Raw genomic sequence first — 21,375 nt, forward strand, 5'->3', positions numbered from 1 at the left:
TTCCGTATACATTTCCTTTTTCTTGGTTGATATATGAAAGTAAATTTAATCTTCTGTGCAGAGACATCGCTGTCCTTGCTGGCCACATCTGATTCTCAATACAATGTTGAAAGCCTTTCACTTAAAAAAAAAAATCCTCACTGTTCCTGACAGTACTGACAACAGATTGTATCCAGTGTATCTAAACCTTCAATATCCCCTAAATTGACTGTTGCTTTTGTCACGCCACATGCCTCAGGAGCCCTTCAGCCATTCAACTTAGTTTGTACCTGCTTCCTGTTTGTCTGTTCTGATTATGCTTTGAGTTTCACTTCTGCCTCCAAATCAGGAAACCCACAAATTTAGCTCAGACACCATGTGGCAGCAGCTTAAAAAGGAAGTGCGTCAGTTGTGCTATGAGAAACAATGCTCATTGAGACTTTGTGCTGTAATTCTTTTTGCGGGGGCTTTGACTGTGCTTTAACTTATTACCACAAATCCAAGCTTTGAACTGCAGGAAGGAAATTGTTTTGCATTGTTTGAGTCGCCTACAAAAGAGCATCTTAGCAGTTTCTTTCTGTGACTTTTCCACCACGGTTGTTTATATGCCGCTGCCATTTCACTCCAGTATCATCCATTTACAGGTGTCACCTCCCTGTTGTCAAAGCAACACTGCTTAGAGAAACAGACAAGGCCAAGGTGAATGTTGTGCTAGTAAGTTGAGATTTTTCACTTGTGACTTTACATTGAGTGACATCAGCTGCATAATCCAGCTGTAGTATGCAATATTATTTTTAGTCTGCTGAGGAGCTGCCAGATTTGAGTTGAGAATGAGGCTGAATGAGGAACTGCAACAGTCAACAATCTCTGAAGTATTTAGCTGCACAGCTTATTGTAATCACACAGACTCTGGTTTTAGGGTGATGAAAGCCAAAGAAAATGTTTGCCCTCTCAGAAACAGCTGTCATGGACCAGCAGTTTATTGAATTGTCATTGTTTACGCCTTAAAAATCCCCATACAACTGGTTGATGCGACCCGTCATCTATACCACCAGCCTTGGTGATATATTGTAGTTGGACTGTTTGAGTGGACCTGCTTCTTGACATCATGTCAGTTGCAGTGGCCAAAGGAAGGAAGGCTGGACATTTACTCTGTTCCATGTCTGTTTATGTCTCATTAAAAGACACTGAAGAGAAAGTTCACTGCTCTGAACTCTGGCCAACTATTTAACCCTGCTGACCGGGACGAGAGTTGGCGCTGGTGTGTGGAGAGAAGGGTATGGTTGTGAGAGCAAATTAGCTTAAAATGTGACATTACTGTAAAGCAAAGATGAATAATGGGAACATAGACTAAATGGAAAATGAGAGTGTTCAAACAATAGGGAAATACACAGGGGTGGGATAAAGTAACCTGCTCCTCCTGTGTTGTCAATTCCGTTTAGAGAAAGGCGAGGATGACTGATTGAGGCCACAGCTGTTGAACATGGTAACAAACAAAGTTTGCTTTGACATGATGGAACTTCCCTCTGAAACGAAGGGACACATCCTGTTTCCAAAGACAGAAGGCAAGGAACTCACAAGAATGCAGGAAATGGTGTAGTGCAGATGAAACTGAAAGGCATTTGATTGGAATTCTCACTTTGTGTGTCCCACGGTGGTTTTGTAACGGTATGTCTCAGATCTGCCGCTGAGTATCCGGTCTGGTACTTGACATTGCTGCCACACTTACCTTCTCTAATCCATGCTGTCATTTCATTGTGCACGAAAAGTCGCCGGCAGCTAATTATGCTGTATGATTTTCATTAGATTGCTCTTCAGTGGGATCTGATGTACTATCTCAGTTTGTCTTATGGGAACAACTCCCTATTGTTTAGCTAATTACTGAATCCAGTATTTGACTGGCAGCGCACCAAAGTAAGAGGCCAATAAGTCAGCCAGTCGCCTTGTTTAGATAACAGAGTAAATGATGAATGAATGGAGTTCATTAGCTGATAAATTAAAATGAATTGATGTTATGATGAGACAGTGAATGGTCTTGAGAGTTGAAGACATAATAAATATCATGTTGAGGCTCTTTCAGCCCTCACCTATAGACTCAGCCATCTTGGTAATAAATGTCACATAGACTTAAAATCTTTACACGCAATGCTGGTTTGTTTTAAGCTAGTTAGCAAGCTAATGAAGATGTAATTGAGTATAGCAGAAAGGAGACACTTGTTATCATCAGACAATAAGTAAATGAAGCAGAGATATGGCCCGTGCAGTGAAGCTATCATGGCCGAGATGAGTGCAGCATGCAGAGCACGCAGTCTTCTGTCATCTGCCTGATGAGAGACCGGAGCAACTCCTCTCCCCTGAGAGCTCTCCAAATGGTCCAGGCTAACAACGCTCTCCCAAGGAATTAGCTGGCTCAACCGCCCCACACACACACACACACACACACACACACACACACACACACACACACACACACACACACACACACACACACACACTGAATTGTCTGAATGGGTCTTTCGTAACTGAGGCCAGTCCCTGAGTCCGGATCAAGGACTCGGGTCACTGCTTTGTTTTTCTTGCACAAGCTCCCAAAAGGCAGAACAAGGAGTTTGAACCATAAAAGGACTTGGTAGTGTGAAATATCTCATATATGACACCACTTCAAAGTTGTGTGAGAGATATTCATGTAAACCATAAATACTGTAAAACCATTCTTCAGTTATTTTGATATCATGACATAACAGGGCAGTAAGCAACTGAGTACAACAGTCTGAAATATGTCAAAGTACAACCCAGTCTAACGGCATTGTCAGATAATCCATGTGCAGACATTCATGATTTCCAGAGCATGTATACTAATGTTTTGGTCCCACGACAATTACTCTAGCACCACCATGAGATTTACATTTTTGGGTTTTGAGTGCAATGTCTGAAAAACTAAAAAGTTTCTACATTCGTGTTCTGCTCCTGACATTGGAGATCCCCTTACTTTTCATCTAGCGCCATCCACAGGTCAGTTTTTCCAATACTTCCTTTATAACACAACAATAATGACATTTATCAGCCTTAGCTATACTTTTTGTTTTTGTGTCTAATTAGCAAATGATAGCACGATGTGCAAAGCTAAGTTGGCTATCATGGTAAACATTATACCTGCTAATCAATAGCATGTTAGCATCCTGGTGTTAGCATATAGAATCAAAGCATCTATGGGGCTATGGACAACCTCACAGAGTCGCTAGCATAGCAGTAGGCTTATTTGAGTGATATTTGTATATTAATTGAAATGTTTATCTTAATGATGCAAAATCAGCATTTTGTGTGTTTGTAAACTTAGCACAAGTAGGCATATTGGCTTTTCTGCTACAAAAATTACTGATGTAAAGAAACTGTTCACAGAATAACAAAACATGAATAATGTCATGGATCTTAAAGTGAAATAGATCTAAAAGGCAATACTCGACTCATTCAGGAGGAAAGAAATCACTACTCCCTCATTTTAAAGTCATCAGTGTCAGTGCAATGGAAACATTTTAATGGCTTATTTGGATTTTTGTGGTTGCTGTCACGTAAATCCAAGTGTCTACCTGATGGCCCATGTCATTTCCTGTTTTGGTCTCTGACTGTCCAGACCTCATTGTATTGTACAGGAAACCAGAATAATTACTTTCAGAGGAGTTCTTTCCCAAAGAATGTGACTCATCCAGCCTTTCCTAAACTTCAAATGAGCCATTACATCACTGCTGACTGGGGATTTCTTGAAGCCACTTCACCCTTCCTCTTTCAACTCAGACAGGCAATTTACTTGAATTTAAGCAAACAACATAGAGTTGATCAAAGAGCTCAAATATATAATATAGTTATAAAGCCGTTCTTGGATTATGCAGAACCTCTGTACTTTTAATAATGTCCAACACTTGTGAGAATAGGGAGTAAAAACAAGCTGTGAGAAGATGTGGATGTGTGAATGGAAGTGACAGTGAACATAGTTTTAGCAAATGCCATGGACTACCTAGTGGGCAGGAAAAACTGTGTTCTATTGTAATGTACAAAGCTAGTAAGCGGTCAGTCACACAAGGAGGCTTCAGTGCATCTTTACAGCTGTTAAAATGTTCCCAGTAGTTTCAGGAGAGCGAATGAAAAACAAATGTGTACAATATTAAAGATCCAAGAGTAGACTTGAGAGTTGCCTGTGGTACCCAGACTGCCTTTCTGCTGAATTTTCTCCGTTTTTCAGTGGTGTGAACCATTTTTGTGGCTGAGATGATACTTCTTTCTAATTGATGAAAGCTGACATTTATTAAACTTTCTTATCAAGTGTTAAAGGAACACGCCGAGTTATTGGGACTTTAGCTTATTCACCGTATCCCCCAGAGTTAGATAAGTCCATACATACCCTTCTCATTTCCGTGCGTGTCGTAGCTCTGTCTGACGCCCCCACCGCTAGCCTAGTTTAGCACAGATCCTGGAGGTAACCGGCTCCAACTAGCCTACTGCTTCCAATAAGTGACAAAATAACGCCAACATTTTCCTAATTACATGTTGCGATTTGTATAGTCACAGCATGTACAAATAACAAGGTCACATGAGACACAGCCATCTTCTAACCGTATATAAACTGGGAACTATATTCTCAGAAGGCGAAGCACTGCAACTTGGGCCGAGTGATTAGCGCAACACCTGAAAAGCACCGTTGTTACTCTCTGCTCCTCACCACGGGGCTTCTCGTGTGCTGCGATCAAATCACTCCGCCCAAGTAGCAGAGAGTAGCAGTGCTTTGCCTTCTGAAAATATAGTTCCCAGTTTGTATATGGTTGGAAGATGGCTGTGTCTCATGTGACCTTTTTATTTGTACACGCTGTGACTATACAAATCACAACATGTAAATAGGAAAATGTTGGCGTTATTTTGTCACCTATTGGGAGCAGTAGGCTAGATGGAACCGGTTACCTCCAGGATCTGGGCTAAACTAGGCTAGCAGTGGGTGAGCCAGCCAGAGTTACGACACGCACGGAGATGAGAAGGGTATGTATGGACTTATCTAACTCTTTGGGATACGGTGAATAAGCTAAAGTCCTAATAAGTCGGTGTGTTCCTTTAATATCTGGGTCTATTTGGGTTACAAAAACCAATCACCATGCACCAGCTATTCAGTTTGTCAGAAAAATTGGAGAATTCACTTACTGACTACAGTCAGGTCTAACATTTAGGCATCACTGATGAATGAATGTCTCTGCCTCTCTGGGCAAAAATAGGCTTAACTTCAAAGGAAGTTTCCAGTAGTTTTCACAGAAAAAAAGGCTGCCGTTTTTTTAGGGATTAAGCTCAGATATTAAAGTGAAACTCACAGTGTATTTGATCTGAAAGATCTGTGAAAAGCCTGGTAGCCTGGATTAGCACTTAAGATCAAATTGGTGCAACTGAAAGTCATTGTAATGTGATCTAAGTGATAAGATACTTTCGGGAAGTCCTCTGGGAGTCCTCTGTAGTCTGTGCTAGAGCAGCACAGGCCGGCGAGTTCAGACACCAAAGGTCCACTGACGCAACCTTCCCCTGCCACCAGTAACCCACATCTGAGAAAGGCATTAGTGGACTGCCATCTGATGGTGAACTCCAGCTGATGCAACTGAGAGATATCAGACTGGGCCCGGCCTCAGCTAGCAAGGAACAACTTTGCAAAAATAGCTCTGAATCTGCAAGATAATGATGTGAATATTGAGAGCAGTTAGAGTAGGAATGAAACATCCTAAAAATTGTAAATCTTGCCTTGAAACTTCTTCTCCAATCCGGCCATCAGAACTGGACCAACAAGTAGGAAAAATTAGCTGTCAAGCAGCATCTTGTGGTAACAGGGTCTTCTGGACAGGAAACAGAATAGATACCCTGTAGAGGCTTAACATGTGCTTGTTGCCTGCTGTTGTTACTTCCCTCACACACAGTGGGAGTGTGCAGGCATTATGTCTCAGCAGCCTCAGTGGTATCTCCAGGCCATCCATCTTACAGAGGGCGGATCATTATGTAGTCGACAGGCAGCTTTAGGCCGGGGGCATGTGGGACTGCTTGTACTAGATGAACTATAGGCTGCTACTGTTCTTTACTGGACCTCCATAAAAAGCAAACCAGCCCCCTTTACTGTTGAATAGTACATTACACTTGAGCTTGTTCCATTCTTGCAATGCAGTTTGTTGCACCCATAGCTGCATTTAAAGGATCATGTTAATGTTATTTTATCTTTTACCAACAAATCCCATTAAAGGACCAAAAAACAGCAATGAATTTATCCTGCTAACAAGTGCTGTCTGTGCAGCCACAGCTTGTAGCTTATGCTCCTGTGCCACAGAACTCCATCGCCATCCAAAAACCATTAAAAACACATAAAACAGCCACACCATTGGGTGATACTGTATTACTTTATTTTGACAACTGCAGCAGCATTTTCTCTGGACAGTAGCTCCATGTTGGGCAGACGTCACTGAGCATGCTGGGGGAATGTGGCTCCTCGCTTTGCTAGTTTGACGAGCTGTGAGGAAAGAGCTACGCTGTCTGTGTTCTTTGTAATTAAAGAATATGTCACCCAATGCACCAGTCTGGCTCTTGTTTGGCTATGAGTTCAATGGCACAAAGGCATACGCTACATCTGGCTGCGAAGTCAGTACTTGTTAGCAGGATAAATTCATTGTTGGTTTAGGTGTACTGGTGGGATTTGTTGATAATGAAATAAAAGATCAAATATGCCGGCCTTATCCTTTAAAGCAAAAGCTTTGTGATATTTTTTTTGGCAGAACAGAGCACTCAAATTCAGCACTTACATAGATGCTCTCTTGGATTGTGATGCTCTCTCTATAAGCATTTTGTAGGATGAAAAATATACAAACACTATTATCAGCAGAAAACTTCCTGGTCTCACACCCACTGAAAATGAATGACATGTTCTATATTCATGAGAACCACAATAAGATACAGAAAGAATAGATATTTTATTTTGATTACTCCAGTTTGCGAGATTATAAATACATTCTATGGACATAAACATAGAAGTAACAGGGCATCTTTAGTAATCTGTACAATGACACTGAGATTATCATGATGTATTTGGGCTCAAACACCATTGGTTTGGTTGTATCAGTCCTAGTTTCTAGTGAAAAATGTGTTACAGTATCTAGGTTTGATACCACCAAAAAAAAACTCCAGTGCATGATGGTTAGGAAAACCTGAAAATATGCTTGGGATTTGTCTGTGCTTGTGTACAAAAGAAAATTGTCGAGAGTGTGTTTTTCACGTGGAAATAACAGATTATTGATGTTTTGACAGAAAGCAGAATGATTTCCCTTTGGAGAAAAACAGGCTATTTAAATTTAAACTACAAGAGTTTTGGTTGAGTGACTGATTCTACTCTGTGTTCCGTTAAGTAATGTTAATTAGCGGCGTAGTCAGCAGAGAAACCTAGTAACTCAACAAAATTAGACCCTAAATTATTGGAAACGAGCGAGCAGTCCAGATTATGGCACTTTACAAAGCAGAAGAAAGAGAAAATGGGCAAGTTGTGTCGGTGTGAGACAGAAGTAGAACTGCTCAGATTGCATTTTGTTTGAGGGAAGATAAAAAAAACAATGCATAAAAGGGGAAAGAAGGCAAGAGCAAAGACAAATGAGACACAGGAAGAGAGAGATGAGGGTGAGGGAGAGGGTGAGAGGAAATATAGGAAACAACACGTTCATTGTGGTAGAAATAAAATTCTCAATTTCTGCACCCCCACCCCCCCACACACACACACACACACACACACACACACACACACACACACACCTGCAGCTCTCTCCCAGCGGGTGGCACTGTGTAATTTGGCACATCCATTTCCGAGGCTGGGTTTGTCTTCCCTGCTGTCGAGGCAGTCACAAACCCCATCGGGGTATTCCAGCCAACCCTAGAATGATGTCACTTTCAAAACACACTCACTGAACTGCAAACAAATCTCGACTGTGGAAAAGTGTCTCACTCATAACTGTCCCATTTTTCTACTTGCAGCGAATCTTGTCATAGGAAGTTTGGGCTAATTTCATTCAGCCTTCAGGTGTCTGATTGCTAAAGGAGTTTGACCTAATTTTCTCACACTGCACTTTCAATAGTCTTCCCCTTTGGTCCGGCACTTAATTATGTGGCTCTTCACAGAGCCATGTATCCCAAACTGTCTCCCCGAGGCCACCAGGTCTTCCCCTGCCAATACTCAGTGACATCTGCTCTGCTTTAAGAGCATATGGGAAAATTACATGGCAAAAAACAAGTTGCCCTCCCATGGCATTTCTTCCCTTTGATACTTCACTCTCAACTCAATTTTAGCCCTGTGCCACTGTATGTGTCTGTGTTGGAGCCAATGGGAACTGACCTCCCACCACTGCAGACAGATCAGACGAGAGGACTACTTTGAAACATATCCCGCCTTAAAAAGTCTGGGTCACCACAACAGACAAAAAATATTTTGAAAAAAAAAATCCTCAGCAGCTTTGAGCTGCATCTCATGGCCTTCATCAGCGAATGGACTTTGCTTATGATAAATAATGAATCAATAATGAATGGAATGGTGGATGAAATGTTGTTTGTGGTGCTAACAACATAAAAAATTATATTATATTTAAGCTTATTTTTTGGCCACATAACACTTAGTTGATACGGTGAACTTGTTAGCAAACAGTTGCTTATTTAAACATTCAGGAGCAACATTTATGTAGATGCATGTTTCTGGCTACCTGATGCATGTAAGATGCATGTAAATCAATTTCACTCTCATTTTAGCTATATTATGCTCTCCACCAACTCCTGAGGGAAGTATCCGTCTTCTATCTTAGCTGCTAAATGTTATGTTCACCACCTGGTTGCTAATTTTATCTGCCCGCTGTTTGGTGTTGGGCAGGTAGCGTACGGTGGTTGCGTAAGTAAACGACACTATGAGAGCAGTGAAAAGAACCAAAAAGTAGATGTAAAGTTGAGAGCCATAAACCAAAACAATGTGCTAATAAAAGATGCTAAAATTCTCCGTGGAACTGAGGGGAACTGCAGAGTCAGTGATAACTATCTGTGGGTTTGCCCCTATGATAAACAAGTCATTTTAACCATTGTTAGTATAAAAATATTGATTATAGTAGCTTTAAAGAATTCAACAGCAACTTGTCTCTATTACTCTGAATAATACACATGCCTCACTGTTAGTCATTCAACAGTCAACCAACATTCAACAGTTTTTTTATTAAAACTACTTTCTACCAAAGAAATAGTTCCAACTGTTGGAACAATGTCTTTTAGAAAGGACAGGGTTTTTTTTTCTGGAAATAGATGTCACATTTTCTTTATTTTTTTTTAAATGTCATATTTCAAAGCTGTTAGCACCACAAATGAAATTCCATCAGCTTTCATTGTATTGGTATGGCTGCAGAAAAATAACTAATTTCTCAAAACCTTGACAAGTAAAACCAAAACTTGGTAAGAGGAGTTAAAAAAAAGTTTAGTAAAGTAATATAGGAGAATCAAATCTTGAAGGACATATTCCAATATGAAAGGTTCACATCCATTTTGCAGTGCGGAATATTTAGAAATATTTTTGTTCGTCAATATGCCATCAATGCCAGAAAACAAGGTAGGCTACCGCTGATGTTATTGCTACTGAAACAAGTTTGACTATTTGCATAACCTACTCCTTACAAAAGCACAAGCACAGAGACATTATTAAATGTTTCTGTTTGTGTGAGACAGCTCCAGGTGAAAACCAACTGCCTGTTTCTTTCTTAGTGGCTGCGGCTCAGTTGAAGACGGTGGCTGATTAGGTTGTGAACCCCATATAAGGCAGGATGAGCAAAAACAAGATGACTCATATAGATCAGTCTCAAAGTAATTTCCCTCAAATAACCCCTTCTCTCTTTCTGCTACTGGCAGGATCGGTGATGAGCTCACCAGACCGGGCTTCTCGCGCTACTGCGTCTCCAATCATTTAAGTTGTTATGGACTACTTCATAAAAATGTTGAGGTCTATGTGCATGAAGTATCTAAGAATTGCAACACCGATCTAGGATCACTGGTCAGGTCACATTCCTGCACTTCGCTTTAGCGCTGGAGACAATCTGTGCTATGCCGAGATACTTAATGAAAATTGTCAGTTTTACTCGCAGAATCAATAACTCCAGTTTTCTCCCCGAGAATAACATATAATAAGATGCAATGTGAGTACATCAAGGCAATCTTTTCACAATCTCCCATTGCTGCAGCACTACTTTGCATGAATTACAGTAAAATGTGGAGTTATGCACGCAGATAGGCCCCAAGCTGTTAGCCTGTTTTTCTCAAAGGTTTCAGCGAGAGAAAAGGAGAGAGGGAGGAGGAGGAGGGGAGAGAGTAAGAGGGAGGTAGAGAGGAAGTCCTGGGGGGAGACTTGCACTTGCTGCAAGAATGTTTCTTTTTTAACTCATTCAAAAGGGAAATAATAAAGTCATAAAAGGGGGGTAAAGAACTTTGATCAAGAGAGAAAAAAAGTTTTGTCAAACTTTATATTCTTCATTTTTTACAGTTTTAATTTGGCACATGGCACAATCAGCATGTATGCATCTGGTATACATAAATAAATATTAAATATTTTATACATAAATATACATATAGAGCTCTTACAAAGACACCTAGAGAAGACTTGGCTTAGGATGTTTCAAATGACAACAATACATGTCAAATTATTTGTGTTGGTGCATTGCAGTGTTTAAATTGTTTTGTAAGTGGGAGTGATATCTCCATAGAAGCCCTATACATATATGTATGTATGCCCATATTTATATATATATATTCAAAGAAATACAAGTGTGCACTGATGTAGGTTTATTCAGTGCAAACAGGCCACTGTCTGCTTTTTAAGAGGAACTCTTACAAAGTCAATGGAATCATGTCAGTTAGTTCAGTTGAATCTTTAGCTATTTTTTTTCTCTTACACGTAAAATAATAGATTTATTTTGTAATCTTTAAGCAAAATTAGACATATATAACTTTGAAAATAACAAAAGTGCTATTTCGCAAAGACAGACACCCAGAGACGCAGCAGAAACACTACTGGTGGTGAACCAAAATCAACAACATGAGAAAGTACTCAGCCCCCCTCCCACCACCACCCCCAAAAAAACACATTATACAACCTACAAACAAAAAACAGGTGCACGGACACACACACACCCACACACACACACACACACACACACACACACACCCACACACCCACACACACACACACACACACACACACACACACACACACACACACACACACACACACACACACACACACACACATGCTCTGAAACTCTCACTCGCCACTCTTGCTTTTGCAAGTTCCGACAATGTGTCTCTTCCTTTATCTCATCCCCTTAACCGCGCTTCCGCGCAAGGAACAAGAAATCATTTTCACATGCACACCAACACACAGGTGCTCTAAGCAGCATGTGTACGTGCACACTTTGTGGAGATAATATCAGATAGCTTAACAGATAAATTGGCTGTAAAAGATGCACTTTTTTCTTAGCAAAACAATCACAGTAACATAGTATTTATCTCTGCCTTCTCATCTCCCGGCAGGAGCTGTCCCAGACATATCATTTCTATACGAGATAAAAAAAGATAACACCATTTGTGTGGCTGTTGTGTTGGTACGCAACAGAAGGAAAAAAAAAATGAGTTGCCCAAAATGGGTTTAAAATCTCTACATCTGCATATCCTCCAGGTTCCCATCCTGGATTCAGTCTCTCATCTTTGAGTCTCATCGGCTTGTAACACACTCCACTTGGAATTGTCTCAGGGAATAGAAATAATGACAAAAAAGAACAAGCTTTGTAAGGCATTGAAACGTAAAACAAAATAAAGAAGCAATTAAAAACATTTTGCGAATATTGACGTAGAGGCCATTGTTCGAAATGTGTCTCCCGCAAGAGGAAGGGATGGGAAATAAAAAGCACTTCTCTTTGATTTTGTTATGAATTCAAGATAAGTGTTGATATCTCCTTAGTCTGCTTAAAAAGGCTTTTTAAAATGATTATTTTAGAAAAAAACACTGCAGAAAGACCCCTCCCCGGATCAGGAGAAGGGAAGCAGTTTGATTTTGGCAGCTCTGCACAACTTGACATCCACAGAGAGCTCTCAGCAACTCTCCTCGTAGTAAAAGTCTAGTTAAATCTCTTCACATTTTAATCCGACTCATGCCCTTCCCCTCCCCATCGCAGCCCTCCCCCTCCCTGTGATATTTATAAAACACAATCCTCTCCTCTGTCGTTCATCCTCCTGCTCCTCCTCCACCACCGCCGCCTCCTCCCCCGCCTGCGCCGGCTGCCCCTGGCCTTCTTAAAGCTATACGCGGGTGGTTGAGTGGGAGTGTGGCAGGCCTGTGGAGTTGAAGCCGGTTGTGAAGGTGTTGTAGGGGTGCAGGTTTGGCATGCCCACCAGGGAATTGGGGATCATGGTGATGGTGTTGGGGGTCATAAGGGGAATGTCGTCCGGAGAGCGCCGCAGAGTGAGCGTGTAGTCGGGCAGCGAAGCCAAGCGCAGTGCCCCCTCGTTGCTGTTCCCCGCTTCGCACTCATGGTGCGTCTGGTTCATCTGCAGTGACATGATCTCCTCCTCGGGCGCGTGGTGGCCAATGTCGTTGGAGGTGGTCTGGTGTTGCGGGCTGGGCTGCCCGTGGCCGGAGTCCTGCCGCCGCTTGTCTTTGCGGTAGTAGAGGGCTGCGAAAGCCAGCACATTGAGGAACAGCAGGGAGGCTCCCACAGCGATAGTGACGCTGAGCTCTGTGGAGTAATCCCGCGGGTTCTCCACCACCAGCGGCCCGGTCTCCTCGTCGTCATTCCAAGAGTCTTTGTCCTCACTGTTGTAGGCCGGGGACATGGGAGGCCGCTTGGTGTTGAACGGCCAGGAGGTTTTCCCGTTGGGCCTCTTGGTGGACAAGGTGTTCTGGGTGGTCTCTGGCGGGGGCACTTTGGTGGTGGTGGAGGTGTAGTGGAACATGTCGTGGAGGTTGTACAAGTGGGGCACTAGGTGTTTCCAGAAGGCCACTTTGGTAGCGCGGTAGTGGTCGCGCACTCGTGGCTTCAGGCCGATATGCAGGTAGAGCTGGTCCTGGGGGTTGTACTTGGACCAGGCCACCTCTTCAAAACGGTTGGCCTTGGTATGGATGAACTTGGTGTCTTGGGGAACTGGTTTGTTGGGATCCCTATAGAAAGAGAATAGACAGATGTGACATGAGATTCTAGAAGTACATTTAATTATTCATTCTCCCACATTCATGTGGATATATGAAGCACATAACAATACTACAAGGAAAACACAACAGTATCCGTCACAGCTTATATGTTGGTGTAAAAGGGGTTCAGCCACCACTGGAGAATTTATTGATCTTGCTTGGCGAAACCCATAACAGCGAAAGCACAAACCCACAACAGCCACTAACAGGCTGCAGTTAATAATTGATCAAGGTGGGTATGGTGTGGTACTGTATGTATTACACTTTATGTTGCGGCATCAACTGACACTAATTTCTCCTATCAATTTATTTTCCCAATCCATTTTTATTTGTACCACGAGATCTCCATGCAGCACGACCCCTTCCCTCTCGTCTTTCAGCCACCTCTCTGTCTGTCTTATCTCTCCTATCCTCTCTCAGCCCAGATGTTGTTCTTAATTCAGTTCTGATGCAGCCCACCCACAAAAACCAGGGTAGAGGCTTTTAAAGTAAACACATGAATAAGTCAGCAGGCTTTAGGGCTCGCGTCAGGAGGCATCTTGTTGTTGATAATCCAACCCTGGTGGAGCCCCTCTGCTAATTGCTCGGGGAAGGCAGCACAGTGTGCATTGGCATCCAGTGTACTGATGTAAAGTGGACCATATTAATCAAGACACTAAGAGGGAACTGTAGAGGCGCATTTGTGTGCTTGGATATAAGGATGTTTGTGTGTGTGTGTGTGTGGGACTGAAAGCAAGAGACAAAAGTAATGTGTGAGAGTGTGTGAGACTGAGAGAGAGAGAGAGAGAGAGAGAGAGAGAGAGAGAGAGAGAGAGATATTTTCTGGATGCAGTACCTCTATTGATCTACAGAGTTCACTGTTCCACTTTTCAGTTTTTTGACACGTTGCCTCAACAACCGGATGACCAACCATTTCAATTACATTGAAGCTATTGATTTATTGAATGAATTAACATATAGCAATCTCCCACAATCACACAGCTCCATGCTGCCTTGTTGCCATACAAAGTCAGGAGTGGGAGTTCTGCTGCCCATCGCTATTGCTTTTGGTACTGATGAAATTACTTTTCTGTGAAAGAACCTGAAGAATAGCGCCGCAGCCTTGAAAACACAATCATTGATGTTGGAACAGAGAAGTTAAAAAAACTGTGTTGTTTAAAGGAAGCAAGGATCTGCGCGACATTTCTCTAAATGTCATGAAATATCCCTCTGATTGCGATGTCAGTGGCAAGCAAAAGTTCACTTTAGTTCGGGATTAAGGGATATGGTGTCTACAGTGTTTTTTTGGCATGGGCTGAAAAACCTCCAAACACAGCCAAGAGAATTAAAAGCCATGCCAGAAGAATTCACCCTCCATCCTCTCCCCTGTTGGTTTCTCTGCTGTCAATTTTTCTTTTTCAGGTCAGTGCTTCTGGGAGAGGTGAGAGAGAGACTGAGAGAGAGAGAGAGAGGAGGGGGGGGGGGGTAAAGCAAATTGAGATGGCCTGGACCTGGGCTGGTGTCAGCATAGCAGCCTGTAAATAACCTCTGTTATTAAGCCTGTAATGATCCCCAATGAATATTGACAGCCAGACTATGATGACTTTGTAGCTGAATATCAGTAATTAAGTTTCAAAGGAGTGGGTGGTGGAGGTAAGGTCATATTGATCTCCCCGTGTGCAACATGCCAGAGAACAGGACGTCAATGGAGCAGCCTGAGACGTGGTTGTCTGCAGCCTGCATGCTTTCATGAATTCCCACAGTAGTCTTGCGCATGCTGTCACACACACGCATGCAAATTTTCTCCCCTTCTCTTTCTCACACACATACACATACACATACACGCACATGACAACAATGATGGAGGTTAGAGACATCTCGTTAATGGGAATTCCGTTGCATTTCCACAACACTGCAAATGCTCTCTTTTCAGGGGAAAAGAGGTGAGAACGAGTTGCTGAATTGTTACGGCAAAATGATTGAACAGTTACTTGGATATTTTTTCACATAACAATCGGTGTGCGCAGGGAGCAAGGGAGCGGTGGTGTGGAGGAGTTAGAAAAGCTCTTTGGTGGCTGGCTGGCTGGTTCCATGCAAGTGAAGATGAATAATTTAGGGAACACAAAGAAATCAATGTGGCATCTTTAGTTAATTTGATTTGCCGCATTAGAGAACAACTGGCTGCCTTATCTAATTACACACACATATGCTTGGGTAATTGTTGCAAAGTCAATAGTAAACAGGCTACATTCCTTTGAACAATTTCTACCACTGCAGCTCAACTTTGGGCTGCATACTGGCTTTGATGTCCTGCCCTGAGCTGTAGAGTCGGAGGGAGTGAACTGAGCTCCGTCTCTGCTTCTCAATGTGGTGAGGACTACTAGGTTACTCTGCTCTATTTGTACTAAGGCTTACTCGGCGCTGTGTGATGCAATGTAGCCAGATCCACTTTATGATGTTTCCTGAGTGCTGTGCTATGATTTTCATCTGAACATGGTAAAATAGTGCTGTAATCATTGCTGACATGTTCTTGGGGTGTCTGAATTCTGTGTGGAACATTATAGGTGGTCATAACACCTGTACAATATAATCCATACAATAGTTCTATAATGAATACTGCCGGCAGAGTAAAGCTGATGATATAAACCTTTTTATTGATATCTTTTATAGGTCTTATTTTGTCTTCCCCTTGTATGCATATGAGAACGAAGTAACATGAAAAACTTACAATTCACCACAAAAGTCTTTTTTTTTGCAACAGTCATAAAGTGACACAAAAAATGATAAGCTCCACAAGATATTATTTGTAGATAATACATAAATAAAAAAGGTTTGAAGTTGTTCTATCTGAACTGCGCAGTAAGCTCCATGAGACATTTTGTTTAGTCTCTGTGCTTTTATTACTTTAAAACGATGTAATGAATATTGACGTCAGCAGAAGACTAGCAGCAGCTGAATACTCAAGAGATAGAGACAGAACAAAATATAATTAAATAGGCTGGAAAGAGAAGCTTGGCGATAAGATATCAACCGTGTGCTGATTTTGATGGCCGAAGACTTTTAGAAGTCACCGCGCAGTATTTGTTTTTCGTTTGAGATAAAAAAAAAAAAAAAAAAAAACTTATTGAAGTTGAGCATTATCTTAAGCTGTAAACATCTAACAAGCTGAAATAAAAAGGTGTGTCGGAGCCTTTTTAAAAAAAAAAAAAATAATAAGCCTGTATTGCTTTCCCTGTTCATTTGTTTTGTGCCTGAATAGCCTAAAATTACAGCTGACACTCAAACCTCGTGGTCATCGTATAATTTCCCATTTAAATATTCTTACAGTCCGGTGATAAAACGCTGAACACCTCTCGAGCCTGCAGTATGTGTTCAGCTCCATAGCAAACACCTCGTTGTGACTTGCACTGTATGAACAGCCCTGGCATAATGTGATGTTTGTGGTCCTGTTGGGCTCTCAGAGCTCCCCTGCATTAGCTGATAGCCTGCCTCCTGTCAGACCTCCCACTTAATCCGGATGGTCATTGGAGCTGTGGCTGGACTCCCAGGCAGAGGAGAGGGATTATTACACCCATAAAAGCAGGCGTTTTAATGGCCTTTCAGATTTCCTCTGATGTGTTCATATGGCTGCAGTACTATAAACCATCGCCTTCATCTCCTCCTCAGCCCCCCCCCCCACTCCCCTCCCATCGCGATGACCTGCTGACCCCTGCTAACCTTGGCCTCCCATGCGTGTTTAAGTGCTCCCGTGTGTTTATATCCGTGATTGACTGGGAGTTGGTATGTGTGCGCTTCATCTCCAGTCCGTCCTCGTGTACCTGTGTGTGTGTGTGTGTGTGTGTGTGTGTGTGTGTGTGTGTGTTTGTGACGCACTGTGGTGTGATGACCTCCAGGGCCACACAAGCGCAGCACTTGAACATAAGAAATGTCACATTTCACAAAGCAGTACATGCTGTGTAGTTATGATGACGAGCCTCTGAAGGCGGACATAAGAAATGAAAAAAGGCTGCTGTAAGTGTTAAACTGCTTTTCTATAAGATGCTGCGGCACCTTGATGGCAGACAGGACTCCCAGCTCTATACCTACAGAACGGGGGCCTGAGCTCATTACCTATTCTAAGCCCTATCTGAACGCACTGATGTAAAAGGTAGATAAGGGGGAAGAATGAATATCATTTTCTTTCTTTTTTTCATTTCCCATGTACCTCCTTCCCCTTTTCATCCTGATATAATTTGAAGCGCTTGAATGATCATAGACCTAACCATTACCAAATCTGAAAAGACACGTTTAGGCGCCCTAAGGCAGAAGACAAGAATCTATTTTCACTACACTCAGGGTCTCTGAATTCAGAGTATAGCTTCTCAAAATAAAATAAAAAAGGAACACCCATTAATTCAGTGGCACAGATGCTCATTCTGCTATGCTGCTAAAATATGCTGAGTTGAAGCCTGTTTTTGATTTTAGTTATTGTCGTAAGTGTTGTGTAACAAATTCATCCCCTGCAGTTGTTTATCTACTTACCAGGTAACACAAAGTAAGCAACTAATTGTAATTTTTAACTCCAGAAGGTTCCCGACACCTCTCCCTGCATTCTGTGTAAATGTTTAATAAATACGCTCAATTCTCTGTGTAGACTTTGCCTGTGCTCGGTGTAGGGGGCAACTTCAGCACTGAGCGGGCAAATTATCAGCCTGTGCTCTTTTACCCTTCATGTGGTTGCACGCTGGGGCAGAGGGCTGAGTGATGTGTGGTTCAAATTTAATGGCAGCCTCCGGTTCAGCAGGCTAAGTGATGCAGGGCGAGGCGCTGTGACTTTGGGGCGTGCAGAAGTGTTGGAGGTCACAACTCTCGGACCACTACTTATTATGGATGCTATTGATTTGTTTGATTAGATGAGTGGCAACAAACAAAACACCTCTCCTTCGCCCAACACCTTCCTTACATTCCCTTTCTCCCTAGCAGCTTTCTAACACTTCTAAACTGCTATATTTGTAAGTATGCAACATACTTGTATAACTAACACCCATTTTAAACTGACAACCACTTACGGATGTACACATGCAGATCTACTTCCTTTTCTCCTCCTCCTCACCCGCCGCCATCCTCTCATTACATTCAGCACACAGCATGGACAACGATCAATGGCATCCAGGCCCCTTAACAAGCCACACCACTTCCTTACCTTCTCTAATGCAAATCAGGATATTGGCTACAAATCTCCTATCAAGTGAGTGCCTATTTAATGGAGTAGCTAGGTGGCTGTATGGGGCTGTGCTGCTCCACAATGCCGAGCATTCACGGACTCCTGGTACAGGTTGAGTTGGCCCTAACGAAGGAAGCTGGGAACAGGGATTATCCGGAGAAAGGACAAGGACGGGAATCAAGGATGAGTGATGTAACTACTAGACAGCTGGGGTAAAAACAAAAAGGCTGAAGGAGTGCGGGAATGAGGTCAGATGGGAGAAACAGTTGATATACGCGTTGTTTATCCTACAGAGGAGGGCTGTTCGATTGACAAGTGGGAGGAGAACTAAAAAAAAAAATCAGCTAGCAGGGTTGTAAATCAAAGCGGTGGCTGTTTAAATGCACTACAGACACAATATGTAGTTACTTCTATCTACATTTGTTTGGTCGACAGCCGTTGTCAGTAAAGACAAAGTAATCAATACTGCATATTTTAGCTCATGTTGTGAACGTAAAACACGAATAGACTTTCTTTTTTTGTATAGATTAATGAGAGAGAGGAGGACGGAGGAGAATGAGGAAAAATATTCAACACATGACAGCGCTGTGCTCTTTAACTACATAGCAAGACCCTGCGCAGCATGTGGCACAGCTTGCACACGGAGCAGGGGAAATGAGCACCAGCCAGCAGGAAAAAAAAAACAAGTAGTGGGAAGATGGACCACAGTATTTATAGCACTAATGATGTATAATGATTGATCTTTTCTGAGGCTTTTCATCATTCTGTCTTTTCTGACGTGCTCTGGCAGTGTTTTTGCTGCTGCTGTGCTTGTATTTGTGTACGAGAAGGTGTGAAAGTCGCAGTATGTGGACTTGTTGCAAAACTTTTGAAAAAAACTGTTCAAAAGAAGATGTGGCAATAAAGCGCAGGCAATGTTTGCCTGTCAATAGTAAAACAAATGTTGCAGCCAGGAAAATAATTCTGAGTAAATCCCCAGCTTCTGAAACATCCCTAACTCTTAGGAAAGAACAGCCTCACAGTGTAAAGCACACACTCTACCAATCGCACTCACACACACATGCGCACACTCACACACACACACACACACACACACACACACACACACACACACACACACACACACACACACACACACTAAGAAGATTTGACTGCATGCACTCTCTGTATGCTTTTATGGTTCACTGACACTGATGAGAGAAAAAAGTGCATGGGCAGGGATTTGCCCTGTAAAGATGACACATGAGAGCCAGGGACAGGAAGAGCTTTGAGGGGAATGCTGCTATGATACACACTGTTGACATGCAGCACAAGTGTCTCAACGTTGTGTCACACATGTTTCTACAGCCGATTTTGAGAGGGGGCAGGAAGTGCAATCTGGGTCAGTTCATTACGAAAATCTGGAAGGGGAGTGAGAGCTGCTTTACAGATATAGGGAAGATGGTTGTTGGACGGGCCACAAAGGCAAAGGGAATTCAGCTGTGTCTTAATTAAAAGGATGTCCTCTAGAGCCAGATTGGGTTGGGTGGTGTTGGAGGAGACATCTATAGAGTCTAGTGTGGTCTAATTAAAAAAAAAATACATAGAATCTATGAATCTATACCCCCCCGAGGTATTAATGGTAGAGTCCTTTACTTGGGCTGGGGTAAAATTACCCTTTGGAGCAGCATGCTGAGTTTCCTATTATCGTGGCATCTAATCCCATGCTCTTTACCATCTGAGTGCCTCATTTTGGTCTGCAAGTAATCCCCCAGTCTGGAGTTACGCGAAGGCGCCACACCAAAGGATGGATACTACCGGTAACATGGCGAGCATGGATCTAAAACCAGTTTGCTCCTAGTTTCAATCAATCAATCTACAACACTGACATGGGGTCAGGAGTAAAAGTGCAATTTGTTTTTAGACTTCTACTGCTTGTCAGGTTGAAGGCCAGGTCAGGATTTCTGCATGCTTCTTGCCCATGGCTTTGTTTTGAGTCTGAGGGTTTGTGGGTAAGATGGGCAGGCTGTCATCATCCATTAGAATTAATTTCGCTGATGTCGCAAGATCCAAGTTCAGAGTGATTCAGTACATAAACACTGTGCATTGTTACCTGGAGGCCTCAAACGTTTCTCATTAAAATTAAACACACTTGCTTTTCCTATAACAGCAGATAATATCCTTGAAAGGACATATAAGAAATTCCATCTACAAATTGCAGCCTTGTATGTGTTGACACAAGATGGCTGCCAGGCAGAGGAGACAGCTGTTTAGTCAGAGCATCACTGATGGACATTATTGCTTCCCTTGAGGAGCCGACATCAGTCCATCTGCACTAGTCTGCTATTAGCGGTTCAAGGATCTAGCAGAGGCGGTGGCACGTGGCTCAGCCTATCAGCCAGATGTAAATGCCACCTGATTGGACAGCAGATGATTTAGAGACAGATAAAAAACAGAACAAGATTTCAGACTGCGTCCCATTCGAGATGGGATCAATACCTCTCTGGTAACGGGGATTGTCAAATTAAATTTCAGTTGTTAGAAATGATTACTAGTGGTCATATAAAATGGCCAGGCTTTTTGATGGGTTGGGGTGAAATTGAGCATTGTGGGGAGTTGGAGTCATGTAGAGCACGGGTGATCGACTGGGTCCACGCTGAGGGAATCAATACTACCGAGGGCAAGAGTTTGATATGTCTCCCTGATAAGTCTCTGTGTCTTTTGGGCCTTGGTGTAATAGAGCATAGATAGTATTTCCAGCCAACCCACACACAGAAGTATACAGAAAAGCAGGCGGCCATGCACACATACTCAACCCAAACAGGCAGCCAAGCACAAATAGCACAGCACACATTCTGGAGGAACATTTAATCTTCCTCAGATTCAATATGTCTCAGGTTTTCAGACTAGGACCCAGGAAGTCCAGGAAAAAAAACACCTCTGAAAAAAATGTCCGTGTTGAAAAATGCCTTTTCTGTCCTAT

At 42.5% G+C, this 21,375-nt stretch overlaps 1 protein-coding gene across 2 annotated transcripts in view; it reads right to left on the bottom strand.

Moving 5' to 3' along the window:
* Window positions 1–11,208: 11,208 nt before the first annotated feature.
* Window positions 11,209–21,375, bottom strand: part of nlgn3a (neuroligin 3a) — a 128,196-nt gene continuing 118,029 nt past the window's right edge. The window contains exon 8 of one of the 2 annotated variants that reach the window (XM_031319730.2): window positions 11,209–13,201. In XM_031319730.2, coding sequence (XP_031175590.1) covers window positions 12,343–13,201 — 859 coding nt within the window. In that variant the 3' untranslated portion in view covers window positions 11,209–12,342. The remainder of the gene's footprint in view (window positions 13,202–21,375) is intronic. The other variant, XM_036003638.1, reaches the window with a different exon arrangement.

The sequence above is a fragment of the Sander lucioperca genome, chromosome 1 (genome assembly GCF_008315115.2).
Source record: "Sander lucioperca isolate FBNREF2018 chromosome 1, SLUC_FBN_1.2, whole genome shotgun sequence".
In the NCBI taxonomy this organism is placed as follows: Eukaryota; Metazoa; Chordata; class Actinopteri; order Perciformes; family Percidae; genus Sander; species Sander lucioperca.